Raw genomic sequence first — 25,316 nt, 5'->3', positions numbered from 1 at the left:
AAACCCCAACGTTGACTCCCGCGTCTTGGGATCCAACCCGCGGCACACACCGTTCTTTAACAGTTAAATCCCATCTCGTAGACAGACTCTCGTGTATCGTCTCTTCCTGTGAGTGTCTTGTGACGCCTCTATTAATTAGCAATATCTGAAGAAGACATACAGTATGTTTGAATGTCGATATTGGAATAGCTTAACAATAAATAGGCTTATTTCTTCTTGTACATGCCGCATGGGTGACAAAGAGCTTTTCATTGAGGGCCACATTACAGTTATGGCCACTTGTAACTCAATATATATGAATAGAAATATGACTATAATGTCAGGATACTATTACACAATTGCCCATGCATTTGGTGATATATTTTTACTAACAAATTGGTGGATAAAGTTGCTTTGAAATGAGAAGTGACGCGAGAATGTCAAGGTGACAAGCATTTATTTTTGATAAGAAAAAAATGCTTGGAATACCTTGTTGCATGATCAGATAACATTTAAGTTTAGAAGAGCTGCATGCAGTACAATTTTTCTGTCAAACTGAAAGAAGAAATACATTTGGAAGGAAAAAGGTGAGGAGTGATCGGCACACATTATTCCACATAAAATGATGTGGCCTTGAGTTTGACACCTGTGTTGTTTCTTGGTCTTCTTGATGATGAAAAGCAGCAGAAAGTAAAAGTCCATCCATCTGCTGTGTAAAGTGCCGATGAAATGTCTACATGAGCGTCAGTAAGCTCTTCTGAGTTCATAAGACGACCAGGAGCTCCCCTCCTCCTCCTTTTCCCAGGAAGTGTGAGCGTCCACACCAGGAGGGAGGCTGGAGAGGCTGCTTGCTGTGTCCTCCACCGCTATCTTGGACACCATTTCGCTGTTCATATAAGGAGGACACAGGAAGGAGGAAGAGTTGCTGGAGGCTAGAAGGTGGTAGTGATTGTCCTCAAGGGAGTGCAGTGTGTATGACCCAGAGCCCGCAGACGAGCCTTGGCTTGGCTGCACTTCTGGAACGCTGACAGATGCCAGGTTGTCTGGACAGAGAGCCTCCACCTGAGGAACTGTCTCAGGCACCGACTGCTCCCATGAGTCTCTCTGGGGGCAAGAAAGCACAGCCATTACTCACTTCTGTATATTCGAGATCAGGGTCAGCAATCGTTACAATCAAAAGAGCCATTTTGTCCCCTCTTATGCTGAAGAAAAAAAGTCTGGAGCCGCAGGTTTTTATCTTTTTTAAAGTAACAACACAATACAACAAATAGAAGTGCAATTACGATGCCTCTTTGAGTCCTTCCCGTTAATTTGTGTGAAATTAAAATAAAATGTAGCCCGCTTGAATATGATAATAAAAAAACATACAGTAGTTTGTTACAGCTTGTGAGTTTTAAAAAGTAAACATATACTGAGGAACACTTCTTGATGGTCTGGAATAATTTTTTTTTTCTGAAAAATTTGTGTGACTTATGTTTGTGACGATGAATGCTGATCTTCATGATGTCGGGGCTTGGTTTGGTTTGGTTTAGTTTATTTGAACATGAACGTTACAATGGAATACATCTCATGCATCATTCTTTCACAGTTCCACATGTCCTAAAGGAGTAGGAAGATGCAAAGCTTATTTAATCCTACCCCCCACCCATTCCACATCTTGTACAGTACATGTTGTTCACTTCCTGCATTCCATCTCATATTTTCTATAATAATCAGTGTAATAATAAATAATAGTAAAAAAAACAAAACAACAACAAAAAAAATAAGCATGACAGAACAATCATTGTGATGATCAAGACTCTTCTGCCTTGTATTTAGCAAACATCAACTGCTTGTATTGTTTTTGGAATTTGCTCATCTCTGTACATTGTTTGAGTTCCTTACTCAATCCGTTCCATAATTGAATTCCACATACAGAAATGCTGTGGGTTTTCAGCGTAGTTCTCGTGTATAAATGTTTTAAGTTAAGATCATATTTCTCCTCTCTGATAGAGAAATACTGTATGAGGTTTTTGGGTAACAAATTATTATTAACTTTATGCATTATTCTAGCGGTTTGAAAGAATGCTAAATCTGCAAATTTTATTAGCTGTGATTTTAAAAATAAAGGGTTTGTATGTTCTCTATACTTGGCATTATGAATTATCCTCACCCATCTTTTTTGCAGTCCAGTAAGTGAGTGAAGATTGCTTTTGTAATTATTACCCATATCTTCACACAATACATTAAATATGCTAATACTAAGGAACAGTACAGAGTGTGGAGTGATTTTTGATCAAGAACATATTTTGCTTTATTCAATATAGAAATATTTCTCGCCACCTTTTGTTGTATATATTTAATATGAGATTTCCAGCTCATTTTTTCGTCTATTATAACCCCAAGGAATTTGTATTCTTTCACTTTTTCAATGTCCACTCCGTTTATTTGTATTTGATCGTACGTATCCTTTCTGCTATACATAGAGGTGTTGACATCCATCATGGACAACACCTCTCATCCGCTACATGACACTGTTGTTTCCCTGGGCAGCTCCTTCAGCAGCAGACTGTTACACCCACGGTGTAAGGAGAGGTTCCGCAGGTCCTTCATACCGACCGCTGTCAGGCTCTACAACACCTGCACTACCTGAACCATGTTGTAGTCAATATGCATTCTTTACACTGTACTCTTTACTTGCGTATCTTGCTTGCTGCTGTAACAAGTGAATTTCCCTGCTGTGGGATAAATAAAGTACAAATACAAATACAATATGTCCAAATAGCATTATTTTAGCTTTACTTAAGTTCAAGGATAATCTGTTTCTGTCAAACCATGACTTTAATATGACCATTTCATCCTTGACCTTTTTAATCAGTAAGATATAACTTTGCTCAGCCAATCGCAGGCCACATATAGTCATATGAGTTATAAAAATATATTATTCTTGCTGTGATCTTTTTTGAGCCGCATTTTGCTTTGTTTTTTTTTTGGTTTTTATTAAGAAAATATTTAGCCACATGGTGGCCGAGTGGTTAGCATGGTGGTCACACAGTCAGGAGATCGGGCAGACCTGGGTTCGAACCTCCGCTTTGATGTTTGCATGTTCTCTCTGTGTGTGCGTGGGTTCTCTCCAGGTACTCCTCCCACATTGTAAAAATATGCATGTTAGGTTCACTGGAGACTCTAAATTGCCCATAGTTATGAATGTGAGTTTTAATGGTTGTTTGTCGATATGTGCCCCTAAATTTAATAATTCAATGAATTGTAGTTACCAGGGCTGTCAATCAATTAAAATATTGAATCACGATTAGTCACAATTTTGTCCAGAAGTCATAATTAATCACAATTGCAGGTAGAAAGAAGTTTTTATCTACAATAAGTAGGGTTTATGGAGCCCTCGAGGGGACATGGAGAAAAAAAAATTATGAAGTGTAAAAAAACCCCCAAAAAACAAACTAACGTTTTGCGTTCCCTCGCAAAACGCAAAACTGTTGATGCCAACCACCATAATACAGAAGAAGAAGACATTTGTAGACGGTCCATGCGCTCCGGTCTCGCTGCCGGCTTCTCCTAGAGATCAATACATGGCAGACTGCACAGAAGACGGCTTGTTTTGATAGAAACTGGGTTGTAGCTGTTTGTCTGTGTTGCCACAGTTGGAAAGAGCTATCGTTTGCTGTGTTAGAACCATTCACTTAGCAGTTATTGATCCCGGAAGTTTGAATATGTTTCCAGCTTTACCACAGTCTCTTTTGCAGTCCTGTTATCTCGCAATATAGTTTTGTGTCATCTCGCAAAAGTTTTGCGAAGTAACACAAAAGTTTGTTCCTTTTTTTTTTCTTTTTACGCATCATATTTTTTTTCTTCATGTCCCCTCCGGGGCTCCGTAGGATGTATAAATCTCTTTCTGGTAAATGATTTGATACGCATCTAGATACACGGGTTAAGATACGATTCAAAAACAATATATTTTAAAAAGAGAACGATTCGATACACTGTACAAACGATAGTATTCAACAGTTACATTTGTTGATGTAGACATGAATCTTACATTATAAAATAAAGAAGCCAATTGTTCAAAACTGGCATTCATACAATATTTTCAAATGTGTAAAAGAGTACATCATATTCCCAACCACGCTGTCAGGCAGGGGTCCCCAACTACCAAAAACAATGCACAATGATTAAAATAAAAAAAACTTAAATAAAATAAAATGTAAATAACTATATAAAATTTTATGTAAAGGGATATCAATTTTGGAAATATGGTCCATTATTTAATTAAAAAAATAATTTACATCTTATGTTCTGTGTTACTGCTCTGCTGCTACCTGTATGCCATGTCTTGCAGTGTACACTATTCGACTGAAGCAGAGCCGGGAGCATACAACTGCAGCCAGTTATCACTGGGGATTCATATGCTGGACGCTGGCAGGGTTGTTGCAACCATTACCTGTCCCATCCTACCTGTGGTCACACGTCGCCTTGGATTTAATCCCTAGCCTTGTGCCCTCTCAGGGCCACACTGTCATCTTGAACATTGTTGATCGCTTTTCCAAGATAGCTCATTTCGTCGCCCTCACCAAGTTACCTTCTCCCATGGAAACTGCCTGACTCTTGGTAAGACACATTTTCCGCTTACATGGTATTCCGTTGGACTCGGTCTCCGATGAGGGTCCGCAGTTCGCTTTCCGGGTATGGAAAGCATTCTGCAAAGCGTTGGGGGCATCGGCCAGTTTGTCTTCCGGATATCACCCCCAGACCAACGGCCAGACAGAGAGGGCCAACCAGCACCTGGAAGCGGCTCTCCGCTGCGTCTGCCACCAGCTTCCTGCCTTGTGGTCAATCCACCTCCCCTGGATGGAGTATGCCCACAACTCACTCATCAGCTCGGCTACAGGTATGTCTCCCTTCAAGGCAGCAAGTGGTTACCAACCCCAGTTGTTTCCTTCACAGGAGGCGGAAGTGTCTGTATCACCGATTCACCTTCACCTCCGTTCGGCCCGCCAGGTCTGGCAGGAAACCCGGGCAGCATTATCACGGACATCTGCTTGCAACCCGTTACCGGCAGATCGACATAGGACCCAGCACAGGACTACCAGCCAAGCCAGGAAGTGTGGCTCTCGTCCCGGGACTTACCTTTGGCGGGGACCAATAGGAAGCTGGCGCCTACATTTGTGGGTCCCTACATGATCGAGTCAGTCATCAGCACATCCGCCGTCAAGCTCAAGTTGCCATCTTCTCTCAAGATCCACACAGTTTTCCATGTTTCCCGGCTCAAACCTGTCACATCCAGTTCGCTGTGCCCGCCGTTGAGCCGCCGCCTCCGCCATGCATGATCGATGGCCTGCCAGCATACACAGTGAAGGCCATATTGGACTCAAGGCGAATGGGTAGAGGAGTGCAGTACCTGGTCGACTGGGAGGGATACGGACTGGAGGAGAGTTCCTGGGTCTCCCGCTCCTGTATCCTGGATCCCTCTCTCATCCGCGAATTCCAGTCTCTCCATCCCGCTAAACCAGGTATGCCGCCATGGGGCATCTTATAAGAGGAGGGGATACTGTCATGTTCCGTGTTACCGCTCTGCTGCCGCCTGTCTGCCATGTTTTGCAGTGCACACTATTCCGCTGAGGCAGAGCCGGAAGCACACACGGTAGCAATTTTTGTTCCTTGTTGGCTTAGGCCCTGTGTCTTTTGGTTTTCGGACTCTTTGCTTTTTTGTACCTTTTTTCCTCCTGTACAGTGATTTTTTGGATTAATTTTTGTTCACGTGCATATTTGTGCATATTTGTGTGGTGCACCTCTCTGAAAAATGAAGTCCAGGCTCGTACTGGTGAAAGGTGGCTCTGTATTAATTTAGTGCTATTAATTTGATGTTGTTCCTCTCTTAGTTTTACACAATAGATGATAAGATCAGTTAGATCAACAGTGACTAACTAGCGCGCTGCTAATGCTATTTATATCCATTCTCATCTTCTACCGGCAGTGCTCCAGTACCTTCTCACTTCTCTCTGGCAGTCGACATACTCCGTGACAACTCAAATCACAGCGAAGCGCGTAGATACTAATAACTTGTTTCAAGAGCCATCTGCCAGGGCTTTGAAGCTCAGCTTACCATTCACAATACTCTTTTGTTTTTACATTTCTGCTCAATACAGTCAAACTTGTCCACTAGAGGGAGTCTGCAAAAGTGGCCGCTATAGACAGGTGGCTTCTATAGACAGGTTGGCGTCCAGTTTGAATGTTGGCCAGTAGAGGAAAAAAAAGGGAAAAAAATAACAATAATGTTGACCAGTAGAGGGCACTGCGGACTGCAGATAAAAGTTGTACAGCACTACTAGGCTTGTTATTATCATGGTTCATGGTTCATGGTTTTAATTCATCCTGAACATGCATATGAGTCAAACAGGAGCACATCATAGTACAATTCACAATTTTGCATGTCCAATCAGTTTCACATCAGTTGCAATACATTTATTCACCTCTTATTCTTCCAAGTGTACTTTGTAGGTCTACATGACAATGTAGTGCAATCATAGCCAAGGTTTTTACTTACTAAAAGGAAGCTAGAGGCTTAATAATAACTGATAGAATATATCCACGACCCACAGAGCAAAGCTGTGCTAGTAATGTCTTACGCTTGTTTTTAATATTTTACTTTTTATATGGCAGAGTGTCATTACAGCTTTAGTTCATCAGCAAGTGATGGGAAGTGACGATGGGCGTCCCGAGCAGGAGAGCTAGGCTCAGTGCTAGCTGTGAGTTTCGAGAGAGTTGGGAAGCGTGTTTATGTTGGCGTGGATGTAAAGTCCTGCAGTGTTCTCCGCTGTTAATAAAGCCATTAAAGTGCATCGGCGACACGAGTCTCTCCTTCCCCACAACAAGCGGCATTACAGTATTGACACACATTGTGCACATTGTCTCACACCAGGAAATAAACGGTGTCACTTGTTACAGGCATTGCCTGGACAGCTATGTAGTGGGGCTTGTTTAACCTTTGCCTTGTGGGCAAGCAGGAAGGAGAGACGATGCTGAGAGATGTGTGTGTGTGTTCTGAGATGCTCTCTGGTGGCCGCGTTCAATAAACAAAGTTGGCAGAAGCAACAGGAGAAGTTTCCTTCTTTGCTTCGGAGCTGAATAACACTGACAAGTTAACAGACTAGTAGCGAACGGAAAAGAAGACGGCTTTTTTTGTGTCGAATACAGAAGTAGGACTTTGATGGATTTGTGGATGAGGATTGATCAAAAATAACGTGAGGACATTCTAAAATACTTCAATTAAGTACAACCGAACTCAGTTTTGCTCCCGCTGCCGCATGCATGCTAGCGTATGGTTTTTTTTAAATTGTAGCGTCGCTGGGAGCACGTCCTGTTCCCAGCCTACTTTGCGGTAATGTTTTGGTGCAAATGCTCTTAAAGTTATATGTTTGACCAGGAAATAGCAAGCTCAAAAGAAGACGGCTTTTTTATGTGGAACAACTGACAGTTTGTGTGGATCTTGTGAATGATTGTGACTGAGCTAGGACTCAGTAATTAAAGTCCACACACGACGGCTTCATTGATTGAAAAACGAAACTTTTTCGTGTTAAAGCTTCTACTTGAGTCGGTAATTTGCCCGCTATGTGTGGTCAGATATTGACCAAGGGAGACAAAATGGGTGGCCGCTGGCGCGTTGGACAGGTGACTGCTATACACAGGGTCTATAACATGTAAATTTGCTGCGGGGGATTTTTCAGTGGCTGCTATAGGCAGGTGGCCGTTCTATAAAGGTGGCCACTAAGACAGGTTTGACTGTATTTGTTCCTGCTTGTGGTTCCACATCCACTATTTCTCAAACTAAGGTAAGATATGGGCCAAAAAAGGGGACAAAAAAAAAGAGAGACAAGAGACAAGGACAACAGCAGCAACAACAACAATTGTGACAACAAGAACAGAACAACAGAAACATACAGAACTACATCAGCAAATAAATGTCTGTGACAACTATAAAGACGAACAAGGACATAATGACAAAGGACAAAACAATATCAACAACCACAATGACAATGCTGTCAATGACAATCACACATAATAGCAGTCATGAAATGATGAACCATGATAGTGATTACAATGACAATACTGTATTGAAACAGTCACACATAATCGTAGTAATGAAATCCATGATAGTGCACAGAATGATAATTACTTTTAATGCACATCATTGTAAAAAAAAAAAAACTATAGTCATACTGCTAATATCACCGTCGCTGTAATAAAACCAACAACATAATAACACCCTGGTTAACTCAGTGAGTAATGTGGGGAAGTACTTATGTACTGTGAGTGTGCATATGTACAGGTATCTCTGTATGTGGGGAAGACTTCATATATATAAAGGTGCAAGAATGTGTGGGCGTGTAATTGTCACTGAGAATGCATGAAAGGAAAGGGGCCGCCCTCCACCTCCCAGAGAGCCCCGTCCCAAATAGCCAGGCCGAGCCCCCACCGCCAGAAGGCCACCAGGCCCACAGGGGCAGGCAGCACAAAGATCAGTGCCCCAAGAGCCAGCCCAGAGAGCCCTCCCCCCCGGGAAGACCAGCAAGGGGCCGAAGAGAGGCAATCCCAGCCAAAGACAGGGCGCCAGCGGGCCGGAGGACAGCCAACCCCTGAGACCAGCTAGAGATCACACCCCACAAAGGCAGACGAGTACCGGGGGCCACAAACCGGCAGGCCCAGAGACGCCCCCACAACGGGAAAGAAGCCCGCCCACGCCGGAGGAGGAAAGCGGGAAACTGAGCAAGCAGGTGGGAAAACGGGCGAGCAGCCAGGCGAACCACCACACAGTGCCAACCGACACCCGCGGGCCAGCAAAGCCCGAAGAGGAAGCGGGAGCACCGCACCCCAAGCCGCAGGGAGGCCAAGCACCAGAGCCGAGAAGGTGAGACCAGCAGCAGACCAGCCGACGGACCCCACCAACCACCAGAAGCCAGACCAGCCACATGCCACCAAAGCCGACAGCGCACCACCCGCGCACCGGAGCCCCACCCCCAACAAGCCCGCAGACAGACCGGGGGAGGCGAGGACACAGACAGCGGCCCAGCAGAGCACAAAGTGCAGCGGCGACAAACGCCCAAGCGCCCGGCAGAGCACAACCCCCCCCAGCGGGCCCGGCCCCAGGGCACACGCCCCCCCCCCCCCCCCCCCCCCCCCCCCCCCCCCCCCCCCCGCCACCCAGGCCCACAGTACCCGCAAACATGACCAAGCCCCAACCCACCAGTCGGCCCGGCGCCCCAGCAGCCGCCGCAGCGGAGCAACCACAAGCCCCCGCAGCGGCACACGGGCCACCTGCAGCACCGGCACTGCCCCCCGGAGACCGCCGAACCCGCCCCAAGAGCGCAGAGGCGCCCGCAGCACGTGTCAGTCCAGGGGAAGCACCGCAAGCCGCCCCTCTGGATGTGTGTGTGTTTGGAGTTCGCGTGTGTGTGTGTGTTTGTGTGTGTGTGTGTGTATGTGGAGTTTGCATGTGCGTCAGTGGGTTTTCTCCATGTATTCCTGCTTCCTCCCACATTCCGAGAACATGCATGTTATGTTCATTGTACAGTGGAACCTTGGTTTTCAAAATATTCAAGGAAAAGTGAAATGTACAAATGCAGAGGCAATTTTTATCATGTAAAAATTTTACAACAATGGAAATCCAATCAATGCGTTCCAGAAACCCAAAAATATGAAAAGGTAATCTATTTAATAACTATAGCTAGTTGGCCTTCAGGCCAACCTGAAATCTAATTGGTTAAAGAAACAGCCCCATTGCTAACAGTGTGTGTGTGACATGGGCCAGCAGTCCTGATTCTGAAGGCCCTGGGCAGATTACAGTACATTGACATGGCAACACATAGAAGCTGAAACGTGAAACACACACACACTGGAAGCACTGCAGCCAAGAAACACACAACTAAATGAAAATAATAAAAATAATACAATTTCCTGGAACAAATACACTGGAACCTCGGTTAATATATGCCCCTGTTAGTGTATTTTTCAAACGTACACAAAAAGTTTGCCTCGGTTTACTTCCATTTTTTAGTTAGTATACAATATGGCACACGTCTTGCCGTGTTATGAATAAAATGCTTGCGTCCAACTGTGTTTGTAAAGTGTTCCATCACAAAACATGCCTGTTAGCCCGTTAGCGTGCCCTGGCAAAATAGCCACCATGGCGCCACAGAAAGTTGCAAGTGGCATCACTTCCATAAAAAAGATGGGAAACACCATTGAATTCAATAAATAACTCAGTTTGAATGCCCATTGTTTTCCATTAAACACATACAGAATGAAAGATTCCTACCCCGTATAAATGTGAGGACTCTCCACTGAAGGGAGGCAACAGAGATGAAGGCAGGAAAGATCCTCCGGAGGTGGAGAAGGTTGCGCTGCTGCGGTAATCGGAGAAAGTCTCAGGGTAGTAGGTATCAATGAGTGAGGAGAAGGTAGACGAGTCGTAACCCAGAGGTCTGCCTCCGAAAGTGGCTGGGTACACATCTGCGGAAAACTGCTTGGTGGATGGACCCAGGTCTGGGTCTGACAGGAAGGGACGTCTCATCCCATAGTAGCTTGGCAACATATGAGATCCTGTAGGGAAAAGCCACAAATATTTCTACACAAACATCTTCAAGCTTTTGGAAGCATTTCAGTCTTTCCCCTACCTTGACATACAGCCCTTCCTGATTTCTTATTGTTTTGCATGTTTGTCACACTTAAATGTTTCAGATCATCAAAGAAATGTAAATATTACTCAATGACAACACAACTTAACACAAAATGCAGTTTTTAAATTAAACTTTTTATTATTAAGGGAGAAAAAAAAAACATACCTACACGGCCCTGTGTAAAAAAGTGATTGCCCCCTAAACCTAATAACTGGTTGGGCCACCCTTTGCAGCAACAAGTGCAATCAAGCGTTTGCGATAACTTGCAATGAGTCTCTTACAGCGCTGTAGAAGAATTTTGGCCCACTTGTCTTTGCAGAATTGTTGTAAATCAGCCACATTCGAGGGTTTTCCAGCATGAAACGCCTTTTTAAGCTCATGCCACAGCATCTCAATAGAATTCACGTCAGTACTTTGATTAGACCACTCCAAAGTCCTCATTTTGTTTTTCTTCAGCCATTCAAAGGTGAACTTTCTGGTGTGTTTTGGATCATTGTCCTGCTGCAGAACCCAATTTGGTTTCAGCTTGAGGTCACAATTTTTGGTGTGTCAGTGAATGCATCTCGTCTAGTGACAATGAGGAAGTGGCTGTGACGTGTTTGTGAGTTGGAGTTACATATATGGTGTTGGAATTGTACTGCTGTTGATGTGTTCAGGTCAGAATAAAGTTATACAAGAGCGTAAGACTCTGTGTGACTCTGTTGTGGCTCCATCTGCCATCATAAGAGAGATGTGGTTTGACATGTTGAGCATGTGTTAATGGATGCTAAAATATTTCACGTAATGAATGAAATTAATTAGTTACTGCCGTTAACAAGCTATTTTTGACAGCCCTGAGCTACATATGCATATACTAATATATACACTCCTGATTGAAATCTAAGGACCAGTTGAAAAATTGCGAGAATTTGCATTTTGCACATTTGGATCTTAATGAGGTTTTAAGTAGAGCTACAATATGCAAAAACAAGAAGGGGGAGTGAGACAAAAAAAAATTGGAGATTGTAATTTAAACAAAAAAAACCAAAAAACTGAAACAGGTTGTGTCTGAATAAAGTGCACTTTGTCGGGCCACAGCAGGTGGCTCCCTCTGCTCTATACTCTGGTTCTCCTGATAGTAGTGATGTGGTAGTAGTAATGTCATGATGTTTGATTAGGACAAATCAACAGGTACAGTTGGTCAAATCCTAATTTGTTCCAGTCCTTCTAACCTCCAGGTGTGCACAATCTACAGTTAAATCTAAATTTTAAAAAGTAGATATAAAAAATATTATCAGTACCATATCTGTCTTGAGGAGTAGAAAGGTATTGGTATTAGTTTGAAAAAAAAGATTTTGCATCTCTAATAAATATATAGCACATGACCTAGAGAGGGCCGCACGGCGGTCTAGTGGAGATCGGGAAGACCTGGGTTCGATTCTCCCTTGGGCATTTCTGTGTGGAGTTTGCATGTTCTGCCCGTGTGCGCGTGGGTTTTCTCCGGGTACTCCGGTTTCCTCCCATATTCCAAAAACATGCAGGTGAGGTTAGTTGGTGACTCTAAATTGTCCATAGGTATGAATGTGACTGTGAATGTTTGTTTGTCTATATGTGCCCTGCGATTGGCTGGCGATCAGTCCAGGGTGTACCCCGCCTGTCGCCCGAAGTCAGCTGGGATAGGCTCCAGCATGCCCCCGCGACCCTAATGAGGAGAAGCGGTATAGAAAATGGATGGATGGATGACCTAGAGAATGAGGATTGGGGTGGACTGTTCATACTGTGCTCTGAGACTGCTTACAGTACCGTATTTTCGTTGATCTGAGTTCATACTTGAGCGGGAATGTTTGGTCCAAAACGTTGCAATTTGTCTCATAGTTTCACTTTGCCACTTTTTATTAGTGCTACGCTCTCTGAGCGTCTGACACAAACCACCTTTGTGCTTCCAGAGGGAAGAAGGAACATAAAATGGCTTAACTCGCATGCAATTGGTCAGTGGATTTCCTGATGTGATCAACCAGAACCATAAAGTGTTGATATTTCGCAGTGCATGTCGTGATTACAAGTGTGTCTGTATAGCAGGCCTTTATTTCGTTGTGAAAAAATTGAATTTACTCACCTGACAACTGGACTAAAGAAGGTGGACTTGTTGAATCCCCCTACAATAAAAAAAAACAATCACGTGACTCAGAATGAAATGGATTTTTCATGTCATTTGTACAGTCATGGAAAAAATGGTTAGACCACCCTTGTTTCTTCAGTTTCTTTTTCATTTTAATGCCTACTAAAGGTACCTTTGTTGGGACAACTATAACAATGACAACATAAATAGCTCATAAGAGTAAAAAGTTTTGGCAGTACAATGCCATAGCTATTAATGTAAGAACTTACGTGATTTTGGTTATTATCAAGAAAACAATGGAAGTTGCTAGATATCAGCTCTTAAATTAAACTCTTATGAGCTATATTTGTTATCATGATCATATTCATCCAAGCAAATGTACGTTTAGTTGTACCAGGCATTACAATGGACCAATAAATTGAAGGAACAGGGGTGGTCTAATCATTTTTTCCATGATTGACATGACATAAAGCGTTCACAACTATGGAGCATGTGTGTTTTTGGAATGTGGAAGGAAACTGGAAAACCGGGAAAAAAGCCACTCCAGCACGGGGAGAGCATGCAACGGCGTGACTGTTTTTAGCTGCAGTGGAACCTTAGTTAGCGTCATTAATTCCTTCCAGAAGGTCTGACTCTAACCAAAATGTACGCTAACCAAATATATTTTTCCCATAAGAAATCATATAAATCCAAGTAATCAGTTCCAGAAAGCCAAAAATGTTAACACAAAACATGTATTTATAGTTTTACAATTACAGTTTACATGCAGAAAACAATTACAAATGCAAATACGTATGCATATATGAATGAAGTCAGTCAGTCTCTTAAAATTGTGGTGAACATTTTTGACATAACCAAAAAACAGGCTCACCGGTTTGACTTTTCAAAAATATGAAAGATCAGATGATTAGCCTTTTAATAAAGTGTATATTACATTTTAGTACGTATTACGTGAGACAAGTAGACTGGACTGACATTTCAAGAATAAAAGCTTTTTAAATGATATTTGTCCAGTCTTCAAGAATACTGCAAAGCACTAGATGTAAGATTTAAAGGAAAAGTCCACTTTTTTAAATTTTTCCATCCTCCACAATCGTTACAGTATGTGAGATATGAACACACATTTCTTTCTCTTTTCTGTGGATTCTAAAGATATAAAAACACCTAAAAGGCAGCTAATGAATGCACTTAATGGGACACACCTATTCCACCTAGAAAGCCTGCTATTAAAACACCTCCAAATAACTCCAACAAGGTTTTATGGTTTCATATCCATTCTGTGAGCATGTAGTAACAGGCACATTCATGATAACATGTAATACAGTATTCTGCCATATTGTGGTCATTTTAAGCATTAGCAGAACTTCCATCCTGGGTGCATTGACTTCACATAGCAACATAGAAAGGAACACCTAGCGTTAAGTTTTCCAAACTCAAAAACAAGTCAACAGTGGTGGCAGGTCCAATATGTAGCATTACCTTTTGGTAGTGGCCTGAGGCATTGTGAGCGAGTGTGTGACTAGCTTCAGCTAGTCGCTAGCCGGCTAGCAGCTAGCTGGAGTGGTATGGCGAGGTAAAGTAAAGTAGTAAAGTAGTTCGGTCGCATGGTTAGCATGTTGGGCACACAGTCAGGAGATCTGGAAGATCTGGGTCGAATCTCCGTTGGGCATCTCTGCTGTGTGGAGTTTGTAAGTTCTCCCCGTGTGTGCGTGGGTTTTCTCCGGGTACTCCGGTTTCCTCCCACATTCCAAAAATATGCATGTTAGGGTAATTGCCGACTCTACATTGTCCATTGGTCTGAATGTGAGTGTGAATGCTTGTTTGTCTATATGTTCCCTGCGATTGGCTGGCGACCAGTCAGGGTGGACCCCGCCTCTCGCCCAAAGTCAGCTGGGATAGGCTCCAGCATACCCGTAACCCTAGTGAGGATAAGCGGCAGAGAAAATGAATGGATGTCACTGTAGCATGGTTAATATGCAAGTCACAATATTTAAATGAAGCGTTGTTGGCGCTTTTTGAAGGTTTTTTCAGAAGGCTTTATAGGCGGGAATAGGTGCATCCCATTACGTGCATTCTTAGCTGCCTGTTTTTATATCTTTGGAATGCACGGAAAAATAATCATGTAAGGATTGTGGATGATGGACAAAATTTCAAAAAAGTGCACTTGTCCTTGAGCGGGAATGTTCTTTTTTTCCCCCCTTTTTTCCTTTTCTTTTAGCACTACTTTGAATACCTTCTTTCCTGTTTTTCAGTCTTGTTCTGTTAAAAGTGACTACTTTTTTTTTTTTTTTACAACACACACTCCTGTGCAACTTGTTTGCACAGGAGTGACATGAAAGAGTTGATATTAAGCCATGAAGGCTGACAGGCAAATTTTGAGGAGAGAATTTGAATGAGATTTGCCATTGCTAAGACTTCCTCTTATGGCCCGCATACGGCTCAGTGCATCTCTGAAGGCTGCGTATGGAAATCACACGCTCAGACTATATATGTGTGTGTGCCGTTTGTGCAAAAACATGTCCTTTCTCTGAGATTTTTTGGCTAGTAATACTCCAGCAAAAAGTGAAAATCTAAGAAAGAACAATTGTGTGTTTTTTTTTTTTTTTTTTTACTAAAATGAACTTTTGCCTAACCGGAGACTTTCTATGTTAGACCAATTTGCTTTTCTAAACTTTATTTTGTTGCATTTCCATTTTTTAGAAGCTTGGCCGCAGGAAGTCAAGGGGTGAAACTAACACAAAACGGGATCTGGAGGTAAAATAAAAGCACAAAACAGGAAGCTTTGGAAAATGAGAATGACACAAAAGAAGACATAAGCTGTCATGCGGAACATGACACTCAATTTACCTTTTTTTTTTTAAAGTTTTTGCTTTTATTGGTTTGGTTTGGTTTAGTTTATTTGAACATGAAGGTTACAATGGAATACATCTGATGAATCATTCTTTCACAGTTCCACTGAAGTTCCAAAAGGAGTAGGAAGAAGCAAAGCTTATTTAATCCTACCCCCCATCTATTCCACATCTAGTACAGTACCTGTTGTTCACTTGCTGCATTCCATGTCTATGATAATCAGAATAACAATACATAATAAATAACAGTAAGAAGACAAAAAAATGTATATATATATAAAATGTACATATATACTCATATTTATAAATAAAATAAATATATTGGTCCCTTTGGGGATGCATGATATCTTTTTTTACAAACCGATGCCGATAACTATGTGCTTCTCAAGAACAATATGGTACCTATAACCTTTTTATATCTACTTTTTTAAATTTAGATTTAAGTGTAGTTTGTACACACCTGGAGGTAAGAAGGACCTAGAACAAATTAGGATTTGACCAACTGTACCTGTTGATTTGTCCTAATCAAATATCATGACATTACTACTACCACATCAGTACTATCAGGAGAACCAGAGTATACAGCGGGAGGAGCCACCTGCTGTGGCCCAGCAGGATGCACTGTATTCGGGCACACGCTCCGAGCAGCCACATGGCGGTCTCAGGCAAACCTTTCGCACTTTTTAAATGTTGTGGTGCTGGTGTTTCAGGTGGCTGATAAGGTTTTTTGTGTGCTCGATGTTTTTTTTCCCCCCATCATTGCAGAGCATTTGATACAACTAGCACGTGAAATGTCTTCCTCGGAAAGTGAATGTTTGTTTACACGTGAGATCAGGGGCCCTTAATCTCACAGGCAGGAGAAAAAAGGACTGCTTTGATTTGCTCACCCGCACAGTGCGGTTAATGTCACCTCATTGCAGCGTTTTTTTAATTGGTAGAGCTGTTTTTAATGTTATCAGATTTATCGGTATGACGTCAAAATTCCCTCATATCGACCCAGCAACTATCATGCACCCTTACTCACTTCCCATTCTTGCTCTTTACTGAAGTACAGTGGTTTGTGTACTTTGTGGCTCCTGTTACAGTTAAGTTTGACCCCAAAGCAGAGACAGACAAAAAGATCTTATGACAATATTTATTAACAAAGCTCAAAGAAAAGCAGAAAAGGTGTACAACTAAAAGTGCAGAAAGGGGGTGCACACAATCAAAATGATCTACCTCTTACTATAAAACTTATAGCGAAAATAAAATCTAACCAGTAAACTTTGCAACTACTATACTAAATACTAATGATTAGTATTTCACATTGAAAATGTCAAAGTTTACAGGTCATCAAAATAGCTGATATCGTTCACAAATAATTCACAATTCAATTCAATATGGCAATAACGATAATTACACATAATTCCTCCATAGTTGTGTACATAAACTGAGTAATATGTAATACGAAGCGTTGATCATGTGTTCGCGATAAGGATATTGTATACGAGAAATGAAAAGGATTATGTAAAAGAAATGCAGCTGTAGTCAAGGCGATATATTAAAAAACTTTCAGCAGTGGGCACATTTTCCAATTCATCGTGAAATAGTAGTTTAACAAACAAATATGGAGAAAACACATTTCATGACGCGAAGCGCAGCCATAAAACAATTTACTTTTTTTTCTACATCAGTAACATCTACAAGTGAACGGATAACTTTTGTTATAGACATAGGCATCCTCCCCTGAGCTAGTTTATCCGTAATCGTAATAATTGTTGCATTATCCGTGTGTGGCTGCTGACGTCTGTTCTCCACTTTTTTATGCCGCCTCCGAGGCACACAAGCGAATCAGGAGGAGGCTTAATGTCAGCTGACTGATGTTATATGACATAAACAAAGTGACGGTTATGATGTTGGTGAGACGCGACCAACACTACCTTCGTGATCGCTGTAATGGGCACCCCTGATATAGCATATATGTCCATTCATACACTGTATTACTTAACATTGTTTAATGTAAAAAAAAAAAAAAAAAAAAACATAAAAACTCATTTCCAAGATCTGATATTTCCAAGATATTTATTGAGGCGTGGCGCGCAGCCACGATCCATTACATGTAGCAGAAACCCTGCCAAATATATGCAGTAATATATGCGGTATATAATCGAACATGTGCTGCCTTTATGAATTTCTCTTGGAGATAAAGTATCTATCTTAAAGTTAAAGTGGGGTGGAGGTTGGCTTTTTGCAATAATTCATTGCATTGAGCTTGTAAGTACAGTCGTCCCTCGTTTATGGCAGTTAATTGGTTCCAGACCCGACCGTGTTAAATGAATTTCCGCGATATCGGATTCAATAAATAATAATAAATAATAATGAATAAATGGAATATATTTTCAGAGTTTTCATAGAAAACCTGTTTATGAATTTCTAAATACGTTTTTTAACATTGTTAGAGGCCTATAGACATTAAATAACACCCCTATAGTTACCTTTACACTCCTATTATTCTTTGTTTACACCACGTTACAACTCTTATGCTGCAAGGACTCGCGATGTTCGCTAGCTAGCGAGCTAGAGAATTAACAAGCTAGCGAGCTAATGAGCTAGAGAGCTAAATAGTTTGCCTCAAATTTATTTCTTGTAAACCTAAGAAACGAAAAAATTACCACTTCCACATGGAATGGGAGGACACATTTTTTTTACTCTATCATGTCGGACATGCCATGCAATAGAAAGGCCGCTATTAAAACACCTCCAAAAAGCTCCTACAAGGTTTTATGGTTTTATATCCATGCTGTGAACACGTAGTAACAGTCACTTTCAGCATTAGCGGAATTTGCCTGAGGCATTGTGAGCGAGTGTGTGGTGAAGCTAGTCACTACGGCAGTAAAGTAGTCCTTCGGCAAAACAACATTAATAAAAATGTTAATGTAATGTAAGGTCATATCTCAATGTTTTGTGTCATTACTGTCATCTAGTGAGCAGAATACTACATATCACTTGTATTTCTATGTGTTTTGACTAATAATAGACCATAGTCTACCATGAAACAGCCATCATTTATTCATTAATTCATTTTTGAAAAAACGCAATATAGCGGTAATCGAACTGCAGTATTGCAAGGGACAACTGTAGCGTGCAAGTATAATGATATGATAGCTGTGTGGATTGAGAAATGTGCTATTTTAGACAGCAATGTTGTTTCATTAGGACACTAATTATGTCGAGCTTGGAGACTGTAGCTGCTGAATCAGCCACTGACTAACTAAATACACACATAAGATTTTCAATTCATTTTCGTTCATTTATGAATACAAAACCAGAAGTAGATGCGAGCGTCTTCGTCACATACACAAGAATGCACAGGCGACAGTGCGCAGGAACGCAGAGCATTTTAAGGTCAGATTTTTTTGAGAAATCATTTTTGTGATGCAAATGTATTAATCTTTTCAACGCATATTGTGCTGAGAAGGCAAACTCTTGACTGAATTGTCCCCAGCAACTAAGTGGAACTACGTTCTTCATCACAGAAATCTAACCAGAACTGGACTTATGAGACCAAGTGGGGGGTAAGTCGCAGTTAATGGACTACAATGCTGATGGGGATGTTATACAACATCATGTCAAAAAATCCGAACTATCCCTTTAAGCCTAGATCACAACTGGACCTACAATTTTTCCGGCCGTGCGATTTGTGGCATTCCCCCAAGTTTGTTTTTTTTGCTGATGGAGAATGTAGTTGTGATGACCATGACAGAGTAAGATCACCATGCACCCAACGTACAACCTGTAAGTTGTACGGGCGTACCACGCACAAAATCTGAGGCTGCTTGAATGTACTTCATTCGTAATTTCTAAATCCAACATCTGTCAAACTTACAATAAAAGTACTGACCTTGCGTGCGGGCTTCGTATGAAGGCTGCACAAACTCCGCGCAAGCTATACGTTGTGCGTACCAACGACGTAAGATCTGTACTGGAAACATGATTGGTTCTGCACATGTGCGAGACCTACGTCACTTCTTCCACTCACAATTTTTTATGACAGAGCTCCTGCGGTGTCATGTGCCATGATATTTATTGTTATTCTTTTTCAATTTATAACCATAAATGGTCAATAACCATACGTAATATGTTGCGGTGGGAATCTCTGGCCACCTCATGAGTCAGGATTACAATTCAGACGCCTGCGATGCAATGATAAAATGATTATCGATGAATCTTGATGCATCTTTTTTCGTGATCAATAGTTTGTACATTTTTTCATGTTTTTTTCTATATAGTTATTTTTACTCACTGTGTACTACTAAAACGAAGCATATTTGTAATGATCCACAATTAAAATAAACATGAAACTGATTAATTTACTTCCATTATCGTTTAATAATTGGAAGGTTCCATCTGTTTTGTATTGTATTGTATTGTACTTTATTTATCCCACAGCAGGGAAATTCACTTGTTACAGCAGCAAGCAAGATACGCAAGTAAAGAATACATAGTGACATAGTGACTACAACATGGTTCAAGTGGTGCAGGTGTTGTAGAGCCTGACAGCGGTCGGAACTATCTATCAACATATTTCCCATTGCACAGAACCAGCAGGAAAAGTAAAGTGCACTAATAGTAGCATGTATAAAATTAACAACCTTCAGCATATTCCAACATAAAAAGATCTGCCATTATTCACAAATAAATAATAGGCTTCTGAATTCAAACTAAAATCCTGAGCATAAAATCTCTGACCAAATAATGTTTTTGGTCTATAGCAAAGTCAAAAACAGCTTTCATACAAAATATACATTTCTTTACCAGCGGCTCTCATACAAAAATAATGCTTGCAGGCGTCAGTATATTATGAATAACCAAAAAACTAGGCTGCCATTATTCACCATTGCAGTGTCAGTGAAATAACGTTGTGATGGGACGTTGTATATGGGTTCCAAAGTGCGCACTAAAGCACAAAAGCCCTGCTTCTCAACAACCTAATACAGCCACAATCCTTCGCAATAAAGGTGTTTCAAGCAGAAACACTTTTCTGAGTTGGGTGGAAAATTTGTTATCACCTGTTTAATGGTTCTCTGGTTGGCAGCAACTTCAGCTGGCTGTTTTTCCTCCTGTTTCGGGTGGATTGCATGTGGTTTCTCATAGTTGTCGTGTTCCCAAAATATTGTAATAGGAATGTCCCGATCCACATTTTCTATCTGCCGATCCGATTAATTTTTTTTTTGTCTTGCTGATCCGATCCGATCCGATCCGATCTGGTACTGATCCTTTTCTTTTTTCGAATAAGCTTTTGTTACAAACATGAATTTTGTGGAATTGAATATGGTTATGAAAATAGCTCTTCAAAGCATTAAAAACAATGCAACCAAAGTATTGCTGAATTTGAAGTCATGTTCCTAATCCAATAAAAGACAAAATGGGAAAAAATGGCCGTGCAAAATACTTTTAGGGTAAAACTAATCATCTGACATGGTTATAGATCAATTTGGTGCGAGATGACTTTTTTTTAAACAAACTCCTCAGCGCAACAGTAATTTATTGTCAGTCCCCTAGTGTAAACAAGCAGTGGTTCGAGCAGCACTTCCTGTGTGAGCAGTGGCGGAGTCAGAGATTTTTCACTGAGGTGGCCAAGGTAAGACCATTTCTGAGCACCCCTGGGTTGAACGCTCTCTTGTGATATGTGCCTTCTCATCATATTTTTTTCCAGGTCATGTTATTGTGTAGATGTGCATGTGTACATTGGTAAACCTCACTCCCCAAACTTTCAGAGTCGCTGTGGCCATCAAGTGGCAGTGCAAGCTTTTAGCTCGATGGCTGAATCCCTGGATTCCGCAGGACCTGGGTTCTACGGGTTACACGTTATAACATAATTATACTTCAGCCACATGCTTCATTCAGTCATTAACTCGGATGACTTAGCTTCCTTTCAGGTATCGTTCTAGTCAGAGAGCTGTCACATAACACACGCTATGCATCTACCGCCAATTCCCGAGTTGTTTCTCACAAATCACTAAAAGACACGTCCATGTAGAGCCGACTCAAACATAAAATAAATACAGTCCTGGAAGAGACTCGTTCTTGTCTTATGTTTGTGAAGCAACAATAGAGGGGTTGTCTGTGGCCTGTGCATGGTTGAGGACAATGCAGGCTGGCAGGTGTGTGTGGATCAAACTTTGCATAGGCAACCTCCTTCTCCAGTTGTTCAGCGTCCAACCTGCTCCCTCCTCTACCCCATACAAGGTTTTTCACCATTGCGGCTATTGTATCAGCATTCTTTTGTCAGGATGGGACGCAGCCCTTTGTTAGGCCTCTCTGCACCATGCTCAACTATTTAGAGATTGGCTTTGCAAGAGCTTTTCTCAGTAAAGAAAGATGCGGGGGGGGGGTGATTACAGGTATACAAAGGCTCAACCACGGATCATTAGTCTGGAAAACAAGCTTGAACGTCAACACACGAATAGGTTTTTCAAAGACAAGCAGCAGAATGTCAACTGTGGCTGTGAGCTTTGGTCAGGGAGAAAAAAAAGAAGTGGGGACAGACAAGAAGGGACAAAGCAAAGTGGTTTGGAGGACGTTGTGCTTACACTGTATCTTGGCCCATTGGTCTGTCGGGATCGCTTCTCTGCCAACAGGTCTTTGACTGTGTGCTTGACTCGAACGCCCTGGTACACTCTCTTGGAATATTCTACAAAGGGCATTGTTCACTTATATCATGCCACGCAAATGCTCATGCATTGCCACTCATGCTTTCATTTCACAGTTTGATGTACATAAATGGATACCTCATTGTGTGTAAATGTCATGGAAGTTGTTTTTGGCTTGGTCAATGCAATTATTCAGCCAGCGAGAGCTACTTTATAACTGATGGTGGATAGAATCCAATAAAATAAAAAGTTGGATTTGATAGAGGCACAATAGATGTTTGACACTTAAATATTATACATGCAATAGAAAGTAGAGCTGCAACAATTAATCTGTGAATCTATGATTAATCGATTATCCAATTAATCCACAACTATTTTGGCATTCAAGTCATCGGTTTTTGATGTAAAAATGTAAATATCCTCTGATCTCAGCCTCTCAAATGTGAATATTTTGTCATGTAAAGCATGTCAAGCAGAGCTATTAGCTGAAGCCTAGGTCACAACTAGTTGTACGGGCTCCTACGGCCAGTCTATGTGCAAAAAACGCAAGAAACGCACGGAGTCGCAAACTGGCCAAAGAGTTTCTTTTTCATGTCAAACAAACTACAGGTGCTTACATTTTTTTCATTTTGCATGACAAACTTGTGCAATTCGTACATCTTTGTGCGTCATCTCTACGGCCAACGTGTTTCTTCCGTATGTTTTGCTGTTATCATGTTTGGGCCAGTGGTCATTTTTTTGGTACGTCGCACTTGCGGACTCCGTATGTGTGTCGTACGCCACGTATGTGTGCACGTACACCCCACATACGGAATTAGTGCAGCCAACGTATGTTCGTTCACATATGTCTTATGTGCTCCGTGTGTGTCGAGTAAGTCGGTCATTTGTTGCCCGTACCCCGAGAGTGCATCAAACACACAAAACCTTGGATATATAAAGCTGCAGGGGTGTCTATGGCTTTGTTTTACAGTACAGGCCAAAAGTTTGGACACACACAGTACAGCCCCATGGTCCCAACCCCATTAGTAAGTCAAGAAATTCCACTAAGTAACCCTGACAAGGCACACCTCTGAAGTGAAAACCGTTTCAGGTGACTATCACATGAAGCTCATTGGCTCACCAAGGGTTTGCAGGGCTATCAAAAACAATTATAAGACATACAAAATACGTCTAAAATATAACACATATTAGTTATTTACATATTTTTTTCCACGTGTTCCTTCATAGTAAATAGTCATAAAAATAAAGAAAACGTCTTGGAGTGTGTCCAAATTTTTGGCCTGTATTGTATATGCGTTATTGTATATGTATTTGTAATTATCAATGTATATTTGCTTTTTCCTCTGTTTGCTTTGTCTCTATTGTAAATTAATTCCTGTTGCAATACATATTGTTATTTACGTGACCAGATATGATTTATATACTTGTGGTACATCTGCGCATGTGCTGCATGAGGTCACGGTTGGTGAGTAAAGACAATTTACATGCTGGCAAAGTATTTTAATAAGCGTAATTAAGGAAAATAACCCCCAATATATTACCCATATTACTTTTTGGTGATTGACTATTTATGTTCATAAATTGAAAAAAATATATGTATATATCACAGCACGTGACGTCACAGAAGAAAATTGTAGAGGAAGTGACATAGGTGTCATGCATGTGCAGAACCAATCATGTTTTCGGTACAGATCTTTACATCATTGGTACACAAAACGTACAGCTTGCGCATATTTTTTGCAACCTTCATATGAAGGCCGCATGGAACGCAAGGTCAGTACTTTTATTGTAAGTTTGACAGATGTTGGTCTTACAACTTACATGAATCGGCTGTACGAATGAAGCGACAGCCGTACGCCTGAGTGGCCTCAGATTTTGTGCTTGGTAAGCACGTTCAACTTACAGGCTGTACGTTGGGTGGGCAGTGATCTTACACCTTCATGGTCACCACAACTCGATTCTCCACCAGCAAAAAAAACAAAAAAAAACGCAGTGATTTGGTAAATGCCACAAATCGCACAGCCAAAAAAAAATTGCACGTCCAGTTGTGACCTAGGTTAGCGTTTTCGCCAGACAAGATATTCATCCAGATTTGATGCTGGAAAACAGTGATGGAAATTTTTGCCTCTTTCCTAATATGTCGCCGAGCAAACCACTAACTGTGTTTTATTTGGTCTGTCTCGCTTACCATTGGAAAAAAAAGGTTCCGATTAACCTAAATAAAAAAGTAATCGTTAGTTGCAGCCCCAACGTTTGCATGGGCTACTACTGTATGAAGTATTAAAGTTGTACTGAAATGTACGTATACCAGAAAATATATAGTACCGTGTTTTAGATCAACTGTGTTATTAAATTTGGGGTTTAAGTGCAGAAAATATAGTTATGATTCCTCTACAATGAAAAAAAATGTTTGTATTATGGAATAATATATTATGCCCATGTTATGTTTATTATACATTATTATTTTTTATATTACTGCATATAACAAACTCATGACAAGAAATAAAATAGTTATTCATCCTTGAACTTTTATGTCTTTTATATATCCCCATATCCTTCAACAAAGTAAAATGTGAAAGTAAATGAAATAATAACAAAAGCTTCTTACCGGTGTCCATAATGGTGTTGAGCAGTCAGAGACACACACACACACACACGCAGTCCTCTGTGTTGCGATGCTGTATTTGCCTACAGTAACTAAATACAGTTGGGCAGTCAATGCCTGAATGGGAGCTTTAGCCACGTCGTCAGGAGGGCAGGGACGCATAGAACACGCCACATCACACTGCAAGCATCAGGAGAGATCTTTTTTTCAAAGGTCTGTACCTATTTGTTTAAATGCAAATGTTTGGTAAGGACGTTTTTTGGACTATTTGCATCTGCACTCAAGATCTGGTGTAATATACATGAGGTAAAAAAATACATACTAAACCAGCTAGTTGATGACATAATGCTGAGTACATCTGGCAAATATATTTCGTTAAAATTTATTTTATTTTATTCACTGATATGAGTAGTGATGGTCGCGTATTGACCGAATCGTTGAAAACTTGCAAGTTTTTTACTGAGCTAGGAGTCACGCGGATATTCG

At 41.2% G+C, this 25,316-nt stretch overlaps 1 protein-coding gene across 1 annotated transcript; it reads right to left on the bottom strand.

Annotated features, from left to right (window-relative positions):
- Window positions 1-476: 476 nt before the first annotated feature.
- si:ch211-213d14.1 (POU class 2 homeobox associating-factor 2) lies at window positions 477-25,106 on the bottom strand. Its single transcript, XM_054795346.1, has 5 exons — window positions 24,834-25,106; window positions 22,166-22,266; window positions 12,742-12,781; window positions 10,286-10,569; window positions 477-1,083 (listed from the first exon to the last, which is right to left on the bottom strand). The coding sequence occupies exons 1-5, from the start codon at window positions 24,841-24,843 to the stop codon at window positions 724-726; spliced, it is 795 nt and encodes a 264-aa protein (XP_054651321.1). The 5' UTR covers window positions 24,844-25,106; the 3' UTR covers window positions 477-723.
- Between the last annotated feature and the right edge of the window lie 210 nt (window positions 25,107-25,316).

Source organism: Dunckerocampus dactyliophorus, chromosome 12 (genome assembly GCF_027744805.1).
Source record: "Dunckerocampus dactyliophorus isolate RoL2022-P2 chromosome 12, RoL_Ddac_1.1, whole genome shotgun sequence".
Lineage (NCBI taxonomy): Eukaryota > Metazoa > Chordata > Actinopteri > Syngnathiformes > Syngnathidae > Dunckerocampus > Dunckerocampus dactyliophorus.
The sequence above is the reverse complement of the archived record's forward strand: the minus strand, read 5'-3'. Positions and strand labels throughout refer to the sequence as shown.